The sequence below is a fragment of the Teleopsis dalmanni genome, chromosome X (genome assembly GCF_002237135.1).
Source record: "Teleopsis dalmanni isolate 2A chromosome X, ASM223713v2, whole genome shotgun sequence".
NCBI classification, from domain to species: domain Eukaryota; kingdom Metazoa; phylum Arthropoda; class Insecta; order Diptera; family Diopsidae; genus Teleopsis; species Teleopsis dalmanni.
Genome location: NC_051848.1, coordinates 22,972,864 through 22,994,554, shown reverse-complemented (window position 1 = coordinate 22,994,554; position 21,691 = coordinate 22,972,864). Strand labels below are relative to the sequence as shown.

Genomic DNA, 21,691 nt, shown 5'->3' with positions numbered 1-21,691 from the left:
AGGACAGATAGAGGGAGTTGGTGAGCAAGGCTAAGGATCACTCAAGACTGTAGTGACAAATAAGAAGAAGCAGCTGTAATTAATTAATACAAATACATAATAAAAAAAAAGAAAAATATTTATTTCATATATAAAAGAGTAATCTATGAATTTAAAATATTATTTAATTAAACTCAAAATAAATTGAAATTGGTTTTATGATTTTATTAGTATAATTTTGTATATATAATTATAAATTGCATATATTTTGTTTAATAAAATTCTTATACGTTTAAGTGATTCGTAAAAGAAAACAAAAAATGGAAAGTGAAGGGTCAGAATTTAATAATTTATTGAACGCCAAGGTGGGAACAAACGAGCATATCATCAAGGTAATTGCGGAGGCAGGTGTGAGTATTATACTGTATTTCCGAACATATGTATATATTAAGAAATATTGAAAAATATATATTTTTTATACCATATTGTACTAAGTTGACATTAATGGAGGTATGGAATGCACTTTGTCTTAATCCGTGGTTTGTTAATAACATGGATTTAACATCATTGCGCAACTTATCACCTGGATTTGACTTTAAATCGTTAGGCGGTGACTCTGAGAGCGGTACGGATGCGATTGCATCGAAGTCTGAAAAATATCACGAAGTTCTTAATAATATTGTCACTAGTTGTGAAGTAAGTAAATTTCAATTGTCTTTAAAATATATTATATTTTACCTGAATGAATAATTTTTTTTGTATGTATGTATGTACTTAAAAATGTGATTATAGTGAATATCGCTCTGTGTTTCCCAATTTGTTTCGTACTATACATCCCATCTGAACACTTTCTAACTTTTTAGTCCCTCTGCCGTGTATTAGCAAAGTCTCAACTGATATGGAAGTAGAAATTATGGTTCCTTATATTGTAGTTAGAAACTAATGTTATAGTTAATCATAAGTAATATTACGATAAACTATATCCATCTTAATATTAAAAAAAAATTTAAGTAAATTCAATATGGATACAATTTTGTGATATCGCGGTTCTGATGTAATTCTTACAGTCTAACTGAACGATATGAGAATGGATTACGGCCATGTTATATAAAGTGCCATGGGTGGCCTTATCACTTGAGGGTGTTTTTTTTTCAATGGGAGAAAAGCTCGAAAGCCTAGTTTGTGGAAGATTTCAATCGCCCTAAAAACGGAAAGCTCTTTTAGAAACCACCGTTAGGTAATAGGTCCAAAAGAAGGATGCTAAGCAAAAGTTTAAATCGTTAGTCTGGTCATCATATCATTAACCATATACGTGTTTGTGGAAGTATCTCTTCCCGTCATCGAAGTTGTTCAGCAACTCTCAATTTAACCGAACTAAACATGAAGGGCACCAAGTTGCCGGTCGATACTGGTTCGTCTACTCCGCTTCTAATTCTCTCTAGTGTCCGAATCTTGGACAAGCAGGACATGTTCTGCTTTCTCTTTTAATTGCGGGCAAGTAGGACACCAGGAAAGCAGTGTTTTTTAGTAATAAATGTTAAAATTTGTGTCTTTTAGTACAAAGATGTTAACATGCATTTTCGTCATAGCTCTAAGGAGCCAATTTCAACGACCCCATGACACTCTACATAACATGACCCTGAACAATATGTCCGTTGTGATGTCATAAAGAACTTTCTGACTATTTGGACATTTTATTTTCCTATTCTGGGCCTATTTAATGAATATTTTAGAGAAATCGGATAGATATTAAAAAAAATATCTTAAAACGGTAGCTTTCTAGTGAACATTACAGAATAGATAAGAAGTTTTTTTCTTTTCACTATTTTTTATTTCTTGTAAGAGAATATCTGTTACTAAAGATATTCTATTGGGGAGTGAATAGTTAATTTAATCAATCAATCGATTTTCTCTATTTTAATTGATTGACTGCCTCATATCATTCGCATTTTTTGGTAAATAGCTTTCTATGTAATTTTCTCAGGTAATCGGTCTATTAAGTGTTACTTAGCTCCTTACATGATCTCTCTTTCATTTCTTGACCAATTATTCAACTTTGAACTTTAATTCATCTATTAAAATTTTTTAGCTGCCTGAAAATGTTGTGATTGATAAGCTGGTCGAATTATCCTTACTCAATGACGTTCTTCTTGCCGAAATGAATAAAGACATCCAACCAGATATGTCTTAACATGTGCAAATGTGATACTGAAGGACAAGTTAAATTTAAAACAAGTAATTTAAAATAAATCATCTAAGCAAAATTCATTATGTATTAAAATGTATATCACTAAGTCTCATTGCACTCTAACTTTTACATTTTCTTAACTCCATAACCAATGAGATTCATTATAAAAAATAGAAAAAATAAATTTTTTTAAATAAATCTACATGGATCCATTCCATAATCCCTAAATGGAATGTATTATATTTGTCTTTTTTTTTAATTTTAATATTGTTTTTCTATTCACACTAATGCCTCTATCCAAGTATAGATAATACTTTACATAGTAGAAATAAAACGTAAGACATGTAATTAAAGGTAGCGGGTACTACCATATATTGGATAGATGGATGATGTTTGCACATATATTTTTTAAGGGCTATTTAAATTAAACAATCGAAACTATATATGACGATTGGTGTATAAAGAAGTAATATTTGACATCTCTAAAAAATTTCATACTATATATAATAATTTGTTTCGATATAAATACACAATTCGAAGAACTTTTATTTTAAATATCCGTAATAAGAGTTTATATCTGAATTGTATGTATTCTAACTTAAAAAATAAGGCCATCCTTAGCTACAAAACTTGAATGGAATCACAATTAGCCACTGATTAATTTCATAAACTTTATAACCTATCATTATTTAATATGCAAGTGACCGAGAGTTCTATCTGATATTTTTTGTGGCCTCTTGTCAAAAAAGGACCATATATCAAGCGCTCATATATTCTGCTGATTTTGTCCAGTTTTTATATGGAGCAGGGTAACTATTCTTGGAAAATTTTTTTTGAAGTACTCTGGAAAACTCTGCTCAGCACTAAAAACTCTGTTACATTTGATTTAAACTTACACTTACGCGTAAGCTGAGTGAACTATGCAGAACGTTCTTCATTTTAATGGTAGATAAAATAGAATATATTAAGTATTAAACCTTTCAGTGACGTAGAATACTACGATCAATATATATATCATCTATACTGCAATAAATCTTAAACGAACAGAAGTCATTCTGACTGTAATTAATTTTTAAAGGACTCAATAATATCCATTGAAATATTCAAATCACGTAGTACATTTCCAGTAGTCTGATCTTCTTTAAAATAAAGATAGCATATAAGATGGTTCTAGACTTGATAAGATAGTAGCGGAGTCAATAATTTTCATTTAAGTATCTTCCTTTTAGTTCAGAGTAATATCTGGTAATTACATGTAATATTTTCAGTAGCCTTACTGTCTTCAATATAGAAATATCATGGAAAAAAGTTTTCATCTTGTAAAGATAGTAGCAGAGTAAATAATTCCCGGTAAAATATCCTTCTCTTAGCTTAGACTAATGCCTGTAATCACAAAGAATATTTTCAGTAATGTTAATCTCTTAGCTAGGATAGCATACTTAACAGTTATTCCTTTAAAATTAAAAGGATGAACTAGTATCTTTGCAATTATCTATAATGTTGTACGAGTAGAAATCGTTAATTAGTCTTAGTGGTAGATCAGTTCATGTCTCAAAAGGCCCGAGTTCATAGAACTACATAGCTGTACCCATGCATTAGACTTTCTATGCGTCGAAGTTCACAATAATAGAAGATATTGCTTTAAAATGTTTTAAGTGTGTGTTTTGTTGTGCCGTTTTAAGCAAAAACACCAATTTCGACCAATTTACAAAATATAATAGGATATATAGAAAAAAGTTTATTATCCGTGGGATAATTATTTTTTTCACCAGCTACAGACTACGAGGCATTAAGGACGAAGACACGAAAGAGACACACTGAGCAAATTTATGCTCAAACAAGGATGCACAATACACATTTGCATCCAAAATCTTCGATTGGTGACCTTTAGGGCTCACGTGATTAAGGTGTGCATATCAATTATTATTATTAAATTTGGGGATTTTGCACTACGAATTGAAGACCTATTGTTCTCTTTTTATAGACTGAAAGTATTTATTTATTTTAGTCTAATTGTCTCAATAATTTGTAGTACTCTATCTATTTTATCGAGTCTTATTTCTATATCTGACGCAAGATCCCCACTTAGGTGTTACTTTCGTTAATCCAAAAGTGCTGGGGAAGTTCCCTACACCTGCTTTGATTTATGTTAAGAATTAAACAAAAATGTATATAAAGTGAATGTACCTTTTTCCTTGATTGAGTACCCTTAAGTATTTTTGGCGACGAATTGTTTTTAAAAGTCATGAAATCTTTGTTTATAAAAAATCAAATAATTAAGATTGCACGATATAGCCATATTGGTTTGCCATTCGATTTTTCCCTTATAAATGTACTTGGTTGAATTTCATTTCTTTTACTTTAATCAATAGACCAACTGTGGAAAAAATGCTTTTCGTGATCTTGGCACCGTCAATTTACACCACCAACAGACACCGAATACCTTTTAAGCAGTCCCTTATGGCAAGTAGAAATGATAAATCATAGCGAACAATAAAACGACAGACAAATTTGAAAATTTAAATTTCAATAAAATTTTATTAAAATACTATATTTATTATATGTGAAATCCAAATCCACAAGTCCATGATAAATAACGATTTCACAGCCACGTGTGTACATCATTAATATGAGGCCCGCGAAAAAACGTGCGCCACAGCGCCACTACTTGCGGACAATTTGATCGTTTATTTATTTTAAAATTATGTTTTGCTTTTTATATTTTTTTTATTAATTTTTATATTCTTCATAATAATAACCAACAAAATATTACCGTTTGCAGTGGCATGATCTTCAACTGCAACAGCACAACTCATAGTCATGGCACAGTAGAAAGAAAGGCAGAAGCCACGCTCTCTACTCAAAGCACAAAACCGATTTATTTAAGAATTTTGATAAAATTTTAACGGAAACGTGTCTGAACTCCTCTCAACTAAAAAAGTGCCCAGTAAAGTTGAATACTACAAACCGGTAACGCTTGGTATATTTTCACTTGCCAAGATTTGCTTAGAATAAGGGATACACAGTTTGTCCTAGGTCTGATGACAGTAATCTTAAAAATAATACAAAGTATTTATTATTTTAATTTTTTGATCAATTACATTTCATCAATCTTGATTTGGTGACCAGAGTTCCAGTCAACTGAGCTCAACAGACTGCAACTCCGTCACTATTATAGGCCCATCAACTTTCGACTTTAACAAAATATTCATTCAAGATCTTTCTTTTCAACACTGTCAACATTTAACACAGATCGTATTAGATGTCGACGCAGTTCAATTTTTCTCTAATCTGGGTTCCCGGTCATATCATATAGGGATATTTTCGGCAATTGCAAAGCAGATGAGCTAGCCAGACCGGGTGCTTCCGGAAACCACACGGAATACCCAAACAATCTGGGCATTTCGTTGATATCATGCAAATTGGTATTGAGTTCTTGCTGTGCCGAACTTTTTAACAAAAATTGGGAAGACTCTGCGATATGCAGGTATCTCTATGCAATATGGCCACAGACCAACAATAGAAAATCGAAATCTCTTTTAGAGATGCCCCGCAGAGATATCAGTCTTGTAGTACATTGTATTTTAGGTAGTCATTTTATTTTAGGTAATCATGCTAGGAGACCGAATCTCCCTTTCAAACATTTTTGCCGCAGTTGTGGTGAGAATGACGAAAGTGCCTCCCACCTGCTTTGTTTCTGTCCGGCACATACGCAGCGTCGCCTTAAATTTTTGGGGGATTTCTTTTTTGAAGATCTTGGCGAGCTTCGAGACCTCCTTTATTATTATATTATATATAATATTATAATGCTCGATATTATTAATTAATTATAATTAATTATAAATAAATTAACTGATTTGAGGCAATAAATGTCAAATGCAACCATTAAAAATAGATTTCTCACAAGAAAAATTGCAAAAATTTGAATTATTTGTGATATGTTTTTTATGTAAAATGTAAACAAACATGTCATTTCACATGCACAAATCAGTTTCTGTCAATGGAAACGACCGAATCTTAATTTCATTAACACGAGCAGTTTTAGCTGCAGTGGATATATGATGAGTAACTTAAAATTTTGTAGATGTGTAAATTACGTTTTTAACATTATAAAATATGAAATAAACTATGAAATATATGCTAAAAATATTTAATTTTAATTAAATTATATTATATATTTTTTTTCTTTAATTTTTATATAACATCTTAAATATTAAAAACTTCTGCAGTTCAAATTATAAAAATGAAGTAAACCTATGAAATGAAGTTATTAATCTAAAATTAGTGAAATTATAAATTTCCTTTGCACCTTAAAGACCGTTGTTAATTATAGAGAATTGAAATTTCAACAACTCATGCAACTGATAAAAGAGGTACTTACATCTATTGGCCTTCGATGTCCGATGGAATGGAAACACTTGCATGCTCATTATTCATGTACGCCGCATCGCAGTACAAGTGCAGTCATGACGTTGATTGTTGTACAAATCGCCTGAAATAAATCTTAAGTGAAATTGACTCAGTTGAGTTGGATAAATAAATTGGATTAAATCATTTAAACCGAAAATCACGAATTTTCATTCTACATTTGTGGGCTTGTTTTCCTCACATTTCTTATGAAAACAGGCGTTTGGCTTGTTTCCAATAATTTGGACAAAGTTCATGATATCGTGTGCAATGGATAAGACACGGTCAATACTGGTAGTTCAAAACCAAGTTACATTAAAAGAAATATTATGAAGTTTTGGAACGTAAAGAACCTTCAGTATTATTCAATTATTGTAAGTTTATCAACAATTTAAATAATAAACCTATTTTAAAGAGAGAGAAAAAGTAAGAAGTTAATTTGTGCAAGCATATATGGAGGTACCCTGAAATTTAATAACGAGGAGAGAAAAGGGTCCGCCAATATATTGCCATTAACAGAAAAAGTTCCTTATGCAATGCAAATTGGTAATGTATTAGTAAAAGGAATATGAAAAAAACACATTTTTGCTATTAATCCTCTTTTGACACTATCTGCGTGGACCCATGTTATATACGAGTATCTAAATATTTGACAATATTTTTATATGTATAATTATATATATATTTTTATGTTTAATTATAATTAAATAATTTGCCAAAAGAACTAAAGAACTTGTTTGTTAAAAATTATTAGATTTTGACATCAGCAGATTAACAAAGATTTCTTTTTTTAAAAATGTATATATACATACCATATATATAGCGACGCATAGGTATACTAAGCATAGTCGTTAATTCTTAGCTTAAAAAAATTATAGTATAAATTTATATAAATATCTCAATATACAAATACCCCAGTAATTTCGAGGGTTTCAACGTTCTAAGCGCCCTGGCTCCAGACTAATAAATCAAATGCAACTTCATGTAGAGACTTTTTTTTTAAACAAAATGGTCTCTTATTTGGTATTTGTGGACTTTCACTTTCCCAGGTGTGACAATTCTGTCTGTTGATATATTCACTAAAAGATAAATGAATCTCATCACCGGAGAAAAGTCGATACGAATGAAACTTCATTGTTTTTGTAGTAAATATTTGCAATTTCACCATGTTCAGCGGTTGTTAAGTGATTTTTGTTGCACAATGGAGAATCTTAAAATAAATAAAATGTACGACTTTAAAATAAATAAATGCCTTGTATGACAATATATGTATGTTAGTATTTAATATATAACACTAAATGTCACTTCTTTATGGATGTGTAGCATTTAGCAAAGCTTCAAACACTACTATTCGCCAGCTAGAAATTGCAGAAAAGCCAGGCTCTGAGAAGACTTTTCAAGGTACCATGGTGCATTAGGACATATGACATCCCCAAGGACCTCAAGATTGATCCGATCAAAAAACACATAAAGGATAGAGCCCTGAAATTTATAATTATAAATTATAAAACTGACAGACATACCAGCACCGCGTTATCAAATCTCAGAATAGTTACAGGCTTCTCGGAGAGGTATGCAGATCTCAGGTCAATTATTGCTTAGGCTGATGAAGTGATAAACAATAATCCAGTCAAGGCGTAAAGAGGGGTTTTGAAGATACCTCGAGTCAAATAGCTTCAACATAATATATATCACTAAAACTGTGTTTCGAATCAAGAATACAAAATAGTTAACGCTTTGTTTTATTGCATAAATCATATTTTATTATAAACAACTTTCTCAAATATCAAATAAAATATGTGTTCTAGAATATTGGCTGACTTCTGAAAAACGCTTTAAAAAGAACGAAGAAAAGCAAAAGATTACTAAGAAAACATTGAAGCGAATAATAAAAAACTTAGGGGAACCACAATCCAACCTGTCGCCACGATATCAATATCGCGAATTAAATTAAAGAAAAATGATAATAAAACCAAAAACAGATGAATAAATGTAAGAAATAAAAGTCTGCCATTGTAATTATATCCAGCTGTGTCTTGAGAAGCCAACTGTCCGAACTGTCTGTCCAATTGCCTAACTGTCTATGCAATCTATGCAATTACTCCAGTGAGGACGTTGAAGTGAAATCTATAGCTGCAATAAAGCCGCCTATCAGTGGATACGGAGAGAGTAGTAAGGAGTATAGTAACTATTTTTCAACTCCACAATTGCCTTGTCATTGTAATTATCGAATTGTGTTTACTGTAGTTTTTATTATTATTATAGATATATAGTTTTTTTTCTGTTATTTTTTTTTTTTGTTTTTGTATTATTATTGTATGTACCTCATTCAACCTAAACTGTTGGCTTCTTTTGTAAGGTGCACAATGTTTGTATCTGATTAGACGAAGTTACGAGCAAGCTAGTTAGTAGCAAGTATACTTTGTATATATACACAGTACACAGTAAAAGAGATACAATTTAGGAGGCCACAAAAAAATCTTCAAGCTCAAATGTTTTCTCATGATCATTTTGCATCCATTTAGATAATAAAGAAAGCAAACGTTAACAATTTTAAAAATGGATTATTAGGTTTATTAGATTCAAGTGAATCGTGAAGATGCAAGTCAAAGTTTGTTTTGTTTGGGCAGCGCGTCTATGTGTGCATAAGTATAACCAGTAAGTAACTTGTATCTACGAGTACATCAATTTGGCAAGACCATAGACTCATCTCTATTCAACCGAAAGTTGGAATGCAATACAAAGTACTCGTATTTCATTGTAATTTCTACGGTTATCAGTTTATTTACCTGTGGATAAAAAAATGTTTGTAGTTTTTAATCGATGCAACTGCAGCTGAAGCAGCAGGTTGCTACTTTTAGCTATTACAGTTATCAGTCGAAGGTTAGTAACAAATTCAGGCAATCAGATACTAAATTGCAGGTATTTAACATTGCTTATTGAATATTTACGTAGTTTAATAATAGTTTTAAGTTAACTTGATTCAACAGAAGTGAAAGTAATTTACACACAGTTTATGAACTCCATTATATTAGGTGTTCAATTCTAAGATACAAAACTCTTATTGGATGTTAAATTACCGGTAAGATAAAGAACTTGTCAAAAACTTTTATTCTCTGCTTAAACTTCTGCATTGAAGTTCTGCACTGAACTTGTATTCAAGCATCCAAAAGTTGTGCATTCAGCTAGATAGTATATTGATCAGAAAGAACCACAAATTCATCAAACGTAATGTTTTAGCTACCAAATTACGAAACTAATTGGCTGTCTTCATCCAAAATACTTAATTACCATTTCACAATATGTTTCTAATTCGTGATAATGTGCCAAAACCAAATATACGTTATGAGTTAATATTTTGAGTTTTAAGTTCCGTATATTATTGACCTTCTTCAGCCGAAATAGTTAAGTATCAATTGACAAAAGGTTGCTAATTTATGATTTTTTGAAGCTATGGACTACAACCATGAAAGACTGCTGCAGCTACAAATCTCAGCAACAGTCTAATATTTCCAATTTAAAACGATACATAAACAGTTCCTAGTCACAACAAACAAAGAAGTAAAACCAAAGATCATAGAGTAATATGTCCATGACATAAAAAATCATCCAAACACACTTGCAATGAACTTAATTTTACATATGCACACTTTCATAAAGCTGAGAAGAGAAATCTCCAAGGGCTTTTTAAAACAAGTGCTTAATTTATGCCATTTAACAAAAATGGATTTATATATATTACAGGATATAGTGATCTTCATATCTATCTAGAAAAGCTTATGCGAAATATTAGGTTAGGTTAAGTTATACCAGCAATCCCAAGGGATACAGCAGCAAGACCTATAGGCCCATTGTGTTACCGTATAATTGAAACCTGAAGGATTAGAACCACTTAGAACCTTTGGCAAATCTTATAATGATATTTAGAGAGAAGTCTTCAGTTTTCCAAGATCCTCAAAAAAGAAAGCCCCTAAAGTGATAAAGCGGCTGTAAAGAAAAAAGAAGATCGGAGACTCGTTGTTGTCTTTCATTGTCCTCTCCACAACTGCGGCAGATATGGTTGAAAGAAAGACTTAGTCTCCTAACATGGTTACAATGACCTTAAAGTAAACCTATTACAAGATTGATCTCTCTCTCTCTCTCTCTCTCTCTCTCTCTATCATCTCAATGGGAGACTTTTTTTATTGGAATGAGATCAAATTGCATGCAGATGCCTGCATATCGTTGAGTTTTCCCATCTTTTATTAAAAACTTCGGTACAGGAAGAACTAAGTGCTAGTTATCCGATATATTACTCAACATAATTCAAAAAAGAAAAAAAAATCAACTCAGCTAAATAACTATTTATGAAAATCAACCAAATAGTCATATACACAGACAGACCCAACAAAATCAATTCGGTAATAACACAGTTAACGTTAATTTGGATTTCACAAGATATTTCGCGCGAATCTCAGTTAAGATCCAGAGATGATTCTTTAGTCAAGGTAGGTAGTTAGGTGAATATAGCCATCGACTTACTAAACTAGCACATTAAACATGTAGGTCCTATTTACCCGTTTTAATACCACATAATCTCATTCAACCGTCGTTGAGTCGTTATATTGATGTATCAATATAAATATATAATACTAACTGCTGGGCTTATACCTATATAATATGTCACACTGGTTCACAAAATGCACCAATTATAAAGTTTCGCTTAATTTTTCTTAAAAATAAATATCATTTCATACATATCTATCCAAATTTAGGTTGCAAGTGCAATAACTAGCGGACGGGGATTACCAACAATTGTAGATTAAAAAGTGAACAGCAAAAGGTGAACTGAAGTTGATTGTTTTACTTATACAAAATGTGGAAACCTACACCTCGGAGCGTTGGTTACATTGTTTTGGGGGTGTCCAACTCAATGTTGCAGCATCTTAAACTACAATACACGACGACATTGTTTTATTGTACTTCGTTCACTAACAACGTTGGCTATTGTTATTTATGTTGCTGCACTTTGTATCAACAACAATTGCAGTCATCATTATTATTGTTGTTCCGGCAAACTGGCATTCCCAAATGGTTAACACAATTATACGTTGGTTCACATATGTAAATTTGTTCTGGAACAGTTTTGCGATTCCAGTCGGTGCATCATTCTCGGTGTGCCTAGTTAAGTTCAAATCTTATATGCATAAAAAACTACTTATGCCATTGTTGTTCTCGCCGTTAAGACCAAGTCCAGATGCGAAAAACACAATAAAATTTTATTTGAAAAAAAAACGAATAAAAAGTAGATACAGTCAAAAAATTTTGAGATTCATTTTTAGGTGGAATATTTTTACATTTTGATATTTCACGCTAGCCTATTTCAGCCTGGGAATCATAAAAACTCTGACAGCTAAGTTTATTTCCAAGTACAATAATATTAATTGTTATCAATACCCTATCATCAATACTGTTAACAGTAGTTATCTGTATGGACCTTAGACTCAATTTTGAATAAGCTCTACTTTTAATATTTGACATTTATTAGAAGAACTCACAAATGGATTACTTACACCCAGTATTAGTATTAATAATAATAATTATCTTATTTAGTTTACACTTTTTTATACGATTATTTCAAAGCAACTAATATCAACAAACAGAAGGACATTCGACGCAGATATATAGATATATAGACATTACCATTGATAGATAAATATATGGAGACGCAGTATTTAAAACATGTTAATTAGAATACAAATATTTTATATGGCCTTTTGCGTCTATTATTTTAAATTATTTTATTGTAGTTTTAAAAATATTTCGCCAAACTTAATATACCTCCCTGAGATCTAGAAGTTAGGACTTACTAATAGCTGCAAATTGAAAAAGAGCAGAAAACTAGTAATAGACGAAATCTTGGAACATCTTAAATGTAATGTGCAAAGTTGTTGCGAATACTCTTAAAATTTTTGTGGGGCCTCAACAATTTGGGAAGATAAAAAATATTTCTATCATGTGGAACTTTAAACACTGCTTAAAGCTAATATAGTTGATGTAGATGTACTTCTAAGATAAAACTTAAGCTCACGTAAAGTAACTACTCAATGTTTATATCAATTGATATAATAGTATAACCTAACTGTGGCTTTACCTATTATTATGCACCATAGACCATATAAACCATAGACGTGCTTAGGCTCCTTCCTTATTGACTTCAATTTGAGTACCACTCAGCCCTCAATTCATTCTTATTCCAAAGTAATCCCCGCTCCTCCCTTCTCCACTAAACGGTTTAATAATAAAAGTTAAATTTAAAAATAAAAAACTTAAAAGCAAATAGTTAAGTGCTCTTAATAGTTAAGGCAAAAATTTTTTATAAAAAGCTTATCATAAACAAAAATTAAATTTTTAATTAAAAGAAAATATTTTTGAATAAAGTATTAGTGTTGCTGTAAAGCTAGACTTTCTTTGTATAGTGACAAAGAAGCTTTATTAAATTTTAGAGGGGTTTTCGAATAACAAAGAAAGAAATAAAGGACAAACACAAAAATTTATTTTTAATTTTATATACGGACTATAAACTAATTAAATAAAATTCGATTATTTCCAAAGACCACTGATGAAGAGTACTTGGCAATACTCGAAACAGCGTTGTATGGTCAGCCAAACTTCAACAAAATTAAAAATAAATTTTTGTGTTTGTCCTTTATTTCTTTCTTTGTTATTCGAAAACCCCTAGAAAATATTTTTTTAATTTTTAATGAATTAAAAAAAATTTTGTTTTAATAAATGTAAAAAGAAAATTATTTGATTTATATTAAAATTATAAAATATAATTTTTTACATTTCAATTTGTTTAAAAAAATTTAAAAGTTGAATTTCAAAAAATTTTAATATATAAAATTATTTTTTATTTTATTTGAAATAAAATCTTTTAAAAACAAATAAAATTTTTTTAAAAAGTTTATTATTTAACTATTGACCAATTAGCCCGTAAAAAAACAAAATTATTATTAAACATTTTTTGGTCATTAAAACAATAAATTATTAAAAAATTTACTAAGTTTTTTTTTTTTAATTGATTAAAAATAAATATTTTTTTTAAAAATTAATTAAAAAGTTTTTAAATATGATTAAAAATCAAAATTTTTGTTTTTAAAAATAAATTAACTTTTTTAAAATTTTATTAGATATTAAAAATTTTTTTTTTAATATCTAATAAAAATATTTTAAAAACTTATTACAAACTAAAAAAATTTTATTCAAAATTTATAAAAAATATATTAAGAATTTTTATTAAAAATTTATTAAGAATTTTTATAAAAAATTTATTAAGAATTTTTATTAAAAATTTATTAAGAATTTTTATTAAAAATTTATTAAGAATTTTTATAAAAAAATCATTAAAAATGTTTATAAAAAATTCATGAAAAATTTTCATAAAAAATGCATTAAAAATTTTTTTTAAAAATATAATAAAAACTTAAAATTATTTTGTAAAAATTAATAAAAACTTTTTTTTAAACATTTAATAAAAATAAAAATTTTTATTTAAAAATTTATTAAAAATTGAAACAAATCTATTTATTTTTAATTGACATAATTATATTCATATACATTGAAAACTTATAACTTTGCAGCAGTTTTAAATGCTTGTTTACTGTCGTCAACAGCGTCTTTATCTCTAATCATGTCAACCTCCAGTCATTCTGAAACTGTTGATACGGCACCAGTCAGCGCAATACATTCAATTTCAACAAGTGCGTCCATAGGCAAGCGGGCAACTTGTACGCAACTACGTGCGGGGAAATCTTTTGAGAACACTATTAAAAGAAATTCATAACATGATTAGCGTATAAACAACGGAATAGAATCGAATCTCCCCTATAATATAGAGAGAGCGTGCGAGAGAGAGAGAGGGAGAGATCACATTTGAAAGAGTTCCTTTATTTTAAATGCTTTTTTTATGTGTGCAAAAAGAGCATAAAACAAATGTAATAAAATAATTTGTCTTATCATGTCGTAAAGCAAAAGTTCAATAAAAATAAAAAAAAAAAAAAACTTTAAGAAAAATTGTGAAGAAATAGGCAAACTAAAACATAATAGCACCGTCGTCAATATTAATTGCTGTGATAAGAACATTGGACATGTTAACAGCCCCAAATCTATGGCTAGCTTTTGGGTCAAAAATAAATGAATATTATAATTCGTAGCTTATCGTTAAAAACAAACAAAATATTAAAAAAAAAAAAATATATAGGTACATTCGGAAAATTTTACATTTATACTAAAAAACAACAAAAAAAAAATTTAAATAAAAATAAAAGGTAATGCACTTCTACAATAGCAAATTATGCACTAAAGGAGCGAAACTACAAACTGTTGCTACTTATAGGGCGAAAAATTATGTTATGTTAACATAACTATTAAAAATAGAAAATAAGTTATTATATGCATTATATAAAAACAATCACATTAAAAGGATGGTATAGCTAAATATATAAATATATATGAAAACATTAATAGTGAAATAAATTAACCGGCAAAGAAAAGTGCGCTACTGTGTATTTTAACAAGTCAACGCACAATTATACATACATATGTATATATTTGAGAGTGCAAACTTTACTAGTAGTGTTATGCTTACCTTTCTTGTAGACTTCGTTCACTGTACCGAAGTCATTGAGATCTTTTACGAAGATTGTATTCTTGACCACTTTATCAACGCCAGAGCCAGCAGCAACAAGCACAGCTTCCATATTCTTCAAGGCCATCTCAGTCTGCTCAGCGGCACCGCCTGCCACAAGTTGCATAGTGTTCTTATCCAAACCCAAACAACCAGACACATATACAGTGCGATCAGCAACAACGGCTTGACTAAAACAAAACAAAACAAAACAACAATAACAATTACAATAACAACAATACATATTTTACAATAATGCAAAATATAGCAACAAACATAACAACAATGTGAGTACAAATCTTTGCTCTGCTCAAATAAACAAAAATAATAACTTCAATGTTTTATTTTGACAACTGTCAATTAGTTAATATCAAAACCAAACTTCAAGCCACTCGTTGTTATTGTAATAAAACATATTTTTATCGCATTTTGTTGTTGCATTGCTGCTTACACCTTTTCTTCAGCATCAGATCAGCACAATAATGCCGGTATTACATATGCGAGTGTGTTTGTGTATGCATGTCCATGCTCTGCCACTTGCGTCTAGGAGAAGACATTTCCATATTGTATGCATATGAGCGAGCATCTTACTTACTTGTATGGCGCTACTGGCTTAGCTGCGTTGGTGGTGCAAATCAATTTTCTAATCAAAGTTGCCATTTTATTATATTTTATGCAAGTTAAAGTTGCTTTTAATATTCTTGATGTTGTTGTATTGCGTGAGGTCCACTTCACTTGTGTGCTTGCCTACCAACGATACACACCAACGTTTGCACTTGTCAGCTGTTGAGCGTTGACTGAACAAAAGTTCTGTGCTTATTTAATAAATGATTTCGCACAACCAAAGTATAGGTTGGCGTATGTTCGTCGTACTGCCGTCGTTGTTGTTATTGTTGTTATTTTTTAAACTGATCTCATTTATAGAAAAGTATGGGCTCTCTTTTGCTCTTCTTTTGTTTAAAAAGAACACAAGAAAAAAAAAATATTACTTGTGCACGTCATTTATTTTGTTGAAGTGTTGTTTTGTTTTTGTTTATTTGTAGTGTTCCCAACTGAAAGTTTTATTTACATTAACCCTAGTGGAGGTCAGTATTTTATTGATTGTTAAATATTTATGAATGCAGATAATCTCATTTCAAAGATGTACAAATAATAGTTTGAAAAAAAATTAACTGCAATAATAACAATTTTTATTTTAATAGTGATTAAAAAGATTATTAATTAATCAATATTCGTAAGACATTTATAACGCATTATTAAGGCCGTGTGTGAGTTTGAGTAAATTGATGAGAAATTGAGGGAAATAGTTAATTATGTCGGTATGGCAGCGAATATTGGTATTTACCAAAATTTCGAGTAGGCTAAATTACATAAAAATGAAGTTAAATAGATGACTAGTTATATACTATGTTCAGACAGTCAAATTTCTTTCAAGTAAATATGGAAAGTGTTCACATCGCCTCAAATTAAAAAAATCATATGTTTTTTGAATGTTAAAAATCACGTGCTTCAAACACTATTTGTATCTGTACAATTTTAAAAATTGATTATAACTATAAAGATTGGTAGTTTAATTAGCTTCAGTGGATTTCAGATATGCGGATTATTATTTTTCACTCTATTTTAAATTAATAACAGTTACAATTTTTCTTCACATTTAAATTTAAAAATTTTGGATAATAAATATTTTAAAAAATAATTAATAGGTGCTGAATGCACCTATTAATATAATTTACTAGCTATCATAGTTCTCTTTTTATGCAAGTATATCATTAGTTACATGTTATTTATAATTTAGTTAAGAGTTTATGGCATAATGTATTCATTTGCTGGATATATTAGGTCTGTTCAACGTTCTACTCGTAGTAACTTTACGTAACACAAATTTTCGAGTAAATAAGAGTATCTGAGAGAGCGTAACATCCCTGTCGAAATTTGAAAATGCTGCACAGAATTTACTCGTACATATTAGGTCTGTTCCACGAGCTACTCATAGTAAAACATGAGTAAAACAGAAATAAAATTTACACAAAAATACTTGAAAATTTGCTGGTGGAACGCGCTTGTGTATACACAGTGTTTATTCAAAGTTACTATGAGTAGCTCGTGGAACAGACCTATTATTTCAAGTAAAATTTATGTGATGTGTGAATCAGCTGTTTTGGTTTGAATTTAACTTTTTGTATTGTTCATTTGCGCGGTACTGATGTTCTCATCAGATTTTACACAAAGCTATTCCATGAAAATCTGTCTAAAAAATGTAATTAAGCACCTAAATTCTGTTACGCTCTCAATTTGTACTTCACTTGTGTTTTACTTTAGATTTACTACAATTACCTCGTGTAACAGACCTATTATTATATTAGGTAATATAGGTCGTGTGCGAGTTAGGCTAAGTTGCGTTCTAAATGAGGGAAATACTAAGTTGTGCCGATAATGTAGTGATGTGTCAATACGTGTTGATAAATGGCTAAATATGTGCAGTGCAAAAAATCCCAAAAAATCTCCCATTTGGTTTAGCATCAACTTAGCCTAACTCGCACACGTCCATAAAAAGTATTTGCCATTTCTTGTCACTAGATAGTGTTGGTGTTCATATTTCTGGCAACACTAATCAATGTCAGAGAACATATGTTTTAAAAGTGATTTTTCAGGCTATTAATGATATTAAATGACTAGATAACAAACTCTGTAATCGAGTAATATGGTAAAAATATTATGTGCCAACATCGAAGTATATGTGTATCTACTCGTGAAGTAGTCTTCAATACAAGTTATGTGAGTAAAATGCATCCATTAATAAAGTTTATATAAAAAAATAATTGTATGTACAATTTATATTGAATATTATATGAATTTATATAAATTAAAGCACATAAAAATTTTTGTTAACATAACCACTCATTATATACTTTTATTAAAAGTTATTAAAAACCCTTATTTAAGGTATATAGCAATCGAGTCATCTGGCTTCTTATGATAAAGTCCTTCAAGAAAGCCTATGGTATTAGGAAGCCTGCTAGCTTCTTCGCTTGCAAACCTCTGGAGGCATATACATTGAGCTTCTACTTGCTCTTTAGTTTTCTCAGTTAAGTTGTTAAGTCCTCAGTGAATATCGACACTACGAACGTACCATGGAGCGTCAATAATATTTCAAGAATATTATTTTGAGACCATTGAATTATGTTAATAACATATTGCACTGGGTGGCACAGCCACAAATTTGTGCATCATAAGACCTATTGGCTTTAGAATTTGTTTGCAAATTATATATTATAAATAATCCAGTTCATTCGTTTAGCGTTCCTATAATTTTAAATGTTTCATATTTTTAACACTATAATAAATTAATTATTATACTAATTATACAGTACTACCTCGTTGACGTGAACTTTGACTTATGTGAATGGTGAATCAAGTGAACATTTTTTATTCTGTATTTATTCTATATTCTAAGAAGTGAACAAAATTTTAAAAGGTAAAGAAAATTCTAAAATGAGATAAAAGATAATTAACTCACTTTTTTGAGCGCGTACTATATACGCGAGTAGAGTATATCTGGCTTGATCATAGAAAATGTTAATCACCTTGCAGAATAAAGAACATCAGCTATAATCTTTTTATTATTATTATGTTGGGAAAACTGCTTTGCAATCTAAAGATCTATTACGGCTCTTTTAAATGCAAATTTATCTATAAATTGTGGTATTAAACCTGCATTACAGAGTCTTATTTCTTTACCCGATATGAATTGTACATCTGGTACTTCTGTCATTTATGCATCAGTCTCGGGCAAACTTTCAGCAAGAGGTCTTGTTCTTTTTACTACAAAAAATATAACTTTCTTGGAAGCTCTTTTAGGGAAAGTTCCTAGTTTTGTGAACTAATGGTTAAACTGACAATGCCACTCAAAATTAATTTAAAGATTCTTAAATAATTCTTATTTATATACAATCGTTAAATTATTTTAGGTTAAAAGTCTTGGTAGCGATAGCCTTGGTAGCTTACTTTGTTTCTCTTTTTTTTTTTGAATGGGTGAAAAGCCTTTTCCTCCTTCCAAACTACAGACTGGTTTCGGGACTAATAGGTTGTTCTATTGCTATTGCGCGTTTTTCTCCAAATTCGGTACAGGAAAATCCAGGCTATCTTGGACACGTCATAGGATCCATATCGGATTGTTTTGGCTAAGGGCATTCAACTTTTCAAAGCTTTCCTTTAGTTTTTATTACTGTCTGGCTATCAGTTGAAAAGGCAATGCTATGGTTCTGATACTTTCTTTCAAGGTTAGGGTATACACACATTTTTCTCTATTATATAAATTTCTTCTTGAGAGATAGTTGTGTTTTTACTTAGCACTTTTGAGTACCTCAACTCCGGCCTAAGCATTTACATACATTATTTTTTTATTTTTGCAGATATTAGATTGTACAGATTGCAAGATTATTACAGACAATATTTTCTTGGGCAGTAATAGTTAACAGCAAAAACCAATTTAAATAGTCGTACGTATTTTATACTTCCGAATTAATATAGATGCAGATGTCACAAATTTTTTAAAACAACATCTTTCAAAACTTTTGTTATAAATTAGCAAATTAAATTTTATTAAATTAAGTCAATTTACATATTAAAAAATATTTTCCAACGCAAGTATCTGCTTTGGCGAAGACCTCCATTATTCTGTCTTTATTGATTGCTGCCTTCAAATATAATGTTTTATTTATATTCGATATGCCTTCATGTGCAATTTCATGTTAATTAAAAGGCATTAATTAAAATCTACCAACGTGCATAAAAATTATATTTTGCATTTTAATAACTTAATATAAATTCCAAAATCTCTGTATAAAAATAACCGTTATCCTTCTCGATTTCCTTTTTTATTCTTTTTTAGAGCTGAAGACTGCATCCAAAAAAAAAAGAAAAATGGGTCAGACGACGGACGCATCGGCTTTCTCTGTCGGTGCAACTCAAGTAGGCAGTCAAATTTTCGCTTGAAAATTCCTTTCTTCCGTTCTTAATTCAGTAGGATTAATAATATTTAAGTAAATAAATAAAAAAAATTAGAACAAAATGATTACAAACTTTAAAGTAAATATTTGATTAAGAGCGTCATGTGAAGATGTCGAGCATATTAAATGAAACGAAAGGAAACGAAGGAAAAAGATTCTTTGTAAACATCACGTCAACACAAAACCGCCCATGTGTGTACGCGCCCCAAAGATGCAGCATATCAGTGATGCATCACAAAACACTAATTATTTATTATTTGGCAATTGTGTACGTCAGTCAGATGCGGACGAAGGTACAACATCTTAACCACAGACTCACATGCGACTGCATACTTATTCGCATTTGGATATGCGTTGTGTGCATAAATACCGATAAAATTCCAAAATCCAAATAAAATAATTACATGTTAAGCATCATCAACGGGACTACAGCAGAAGAGACAGCCAAGTTCCAAAATTAAAAAAAAAAACAAAAAAAAAAATCAATTTCACCATCATGAAGTTGAAAAAGAGAGGAGATGTTTAACATTCGCAACGGTGTCGAGGGCAGTGGGCGTAGGTGCAACGAAAAATACAAAATTTCAAACACACCCTGAAATTCAAACGCAGCGATAAAAAAAAATGAACAACAAGGTACCTGTTCGCTAAATGAAAAATAAAGATACCCACCACGCACTTTTTATACACTGAAAACTATTCCCAGTGAAGTTAATTATGATAATACCACGATAGTAACTCTGCCTCATGACCCTCGACATTATTTTAAAAGGTGGGTTAAAAAGTTTTTGGTTTAAAGAAAGGAACAGATTACCCCGGACCAGGTTTAACTTTATTTATTAATGGACTCGTATTCTCCAACAACTTTGATAGAAACCCAACTCATTTCAAAAGTTTCAAAACTTTGCTATGGAACTATTTGCGGGATCGTCAAAATAGAGCGCTGTTACTGCGATCATTTCTTTGAATCTAATAATTTCTTCAGCAATCTTCGCGTGCTATGGTTGCGGGTGATTAAGACTTTCGCCTCAATTTGCATATTATATAATAACATGACTATCATTATTATCGATTTGCAATAACGTGAATTATCTAGATAGAATATGCTTCATACTCCATATAGGTACACACAGTCATTCCTAATTTTGTGAATGTTTAACATATTCTATAAGCTACTTATCTTGTAGTATCTGCTGTAGTACATGTCTAGTACTCAAAGAAAAGACACCAGAACATCTGTTGTGTCAATGGCTTGTATAGAACTATGCTTAAGCTATATTGTGGCCCATATGGGGTGACCCATTTTGAATAAGAGTTATTTTCGGGTAAACTTTTTATTGATTAAAAGTTTCTCAGTTAATATTAAATATGAGTCCTCCCTTTCTTTCGATATTTCTCATTTTTTAAACGAGGATTTTGTTTTCTGCCATTTAATTTGGA

At 30.2% G+C, this 21,691-nt stretch overlaps 2 protein-coding genes across 2 annotated transcripts; one reads left to right on the top strand and one right to left on the bottom strand.

Moving 5' to 3' along the window:
* Positions 1-261: 261 nt before the first annotated feature.
* Positions 262-2,382, top strand: LOC119690273. The gene is made up of 3 exons (XM_038105294.1): positions 262-389; positions 475-675; positions 2,069-2,382. Exons 1-3 carry the CDS (start codon positions 300-302, stop codon positions 2,168-2,170), a joined length of 393 nt encoding a protein of 130 aa, XP_037961222.1. The 5' UTR covers positions 262-299; the 3' UTR covers positions 2,171-2,382.
* An 11,743-nt stretch (positions 2,383-14,125) lies between these two features.
* Positions 14,126-16,167, bottom strand: LOC119690272 (rutC family protein UK114). Its single transcript, XM_038105293.1, has 3 exons — positions 15,838-16,167; positions 15,204-15,433; positions 14,126-14,379 (listed from the first exon to the last, which is right to left on the bottom strand). The coding sequence occupies exons 1-3, from the start codon at positions 15,900-15,902 to the stop codon at positions 14,261-14,263; spliced, it is 414 nt and encodes a 137-aa protein (XP_037961221.1). The 5' UTR covers positions 15,903-16,167; the 3' UTR covers positions 14,126-14,260.
* Positions 16,168-21,691: the final 5,524 nt, after the last annotated feature.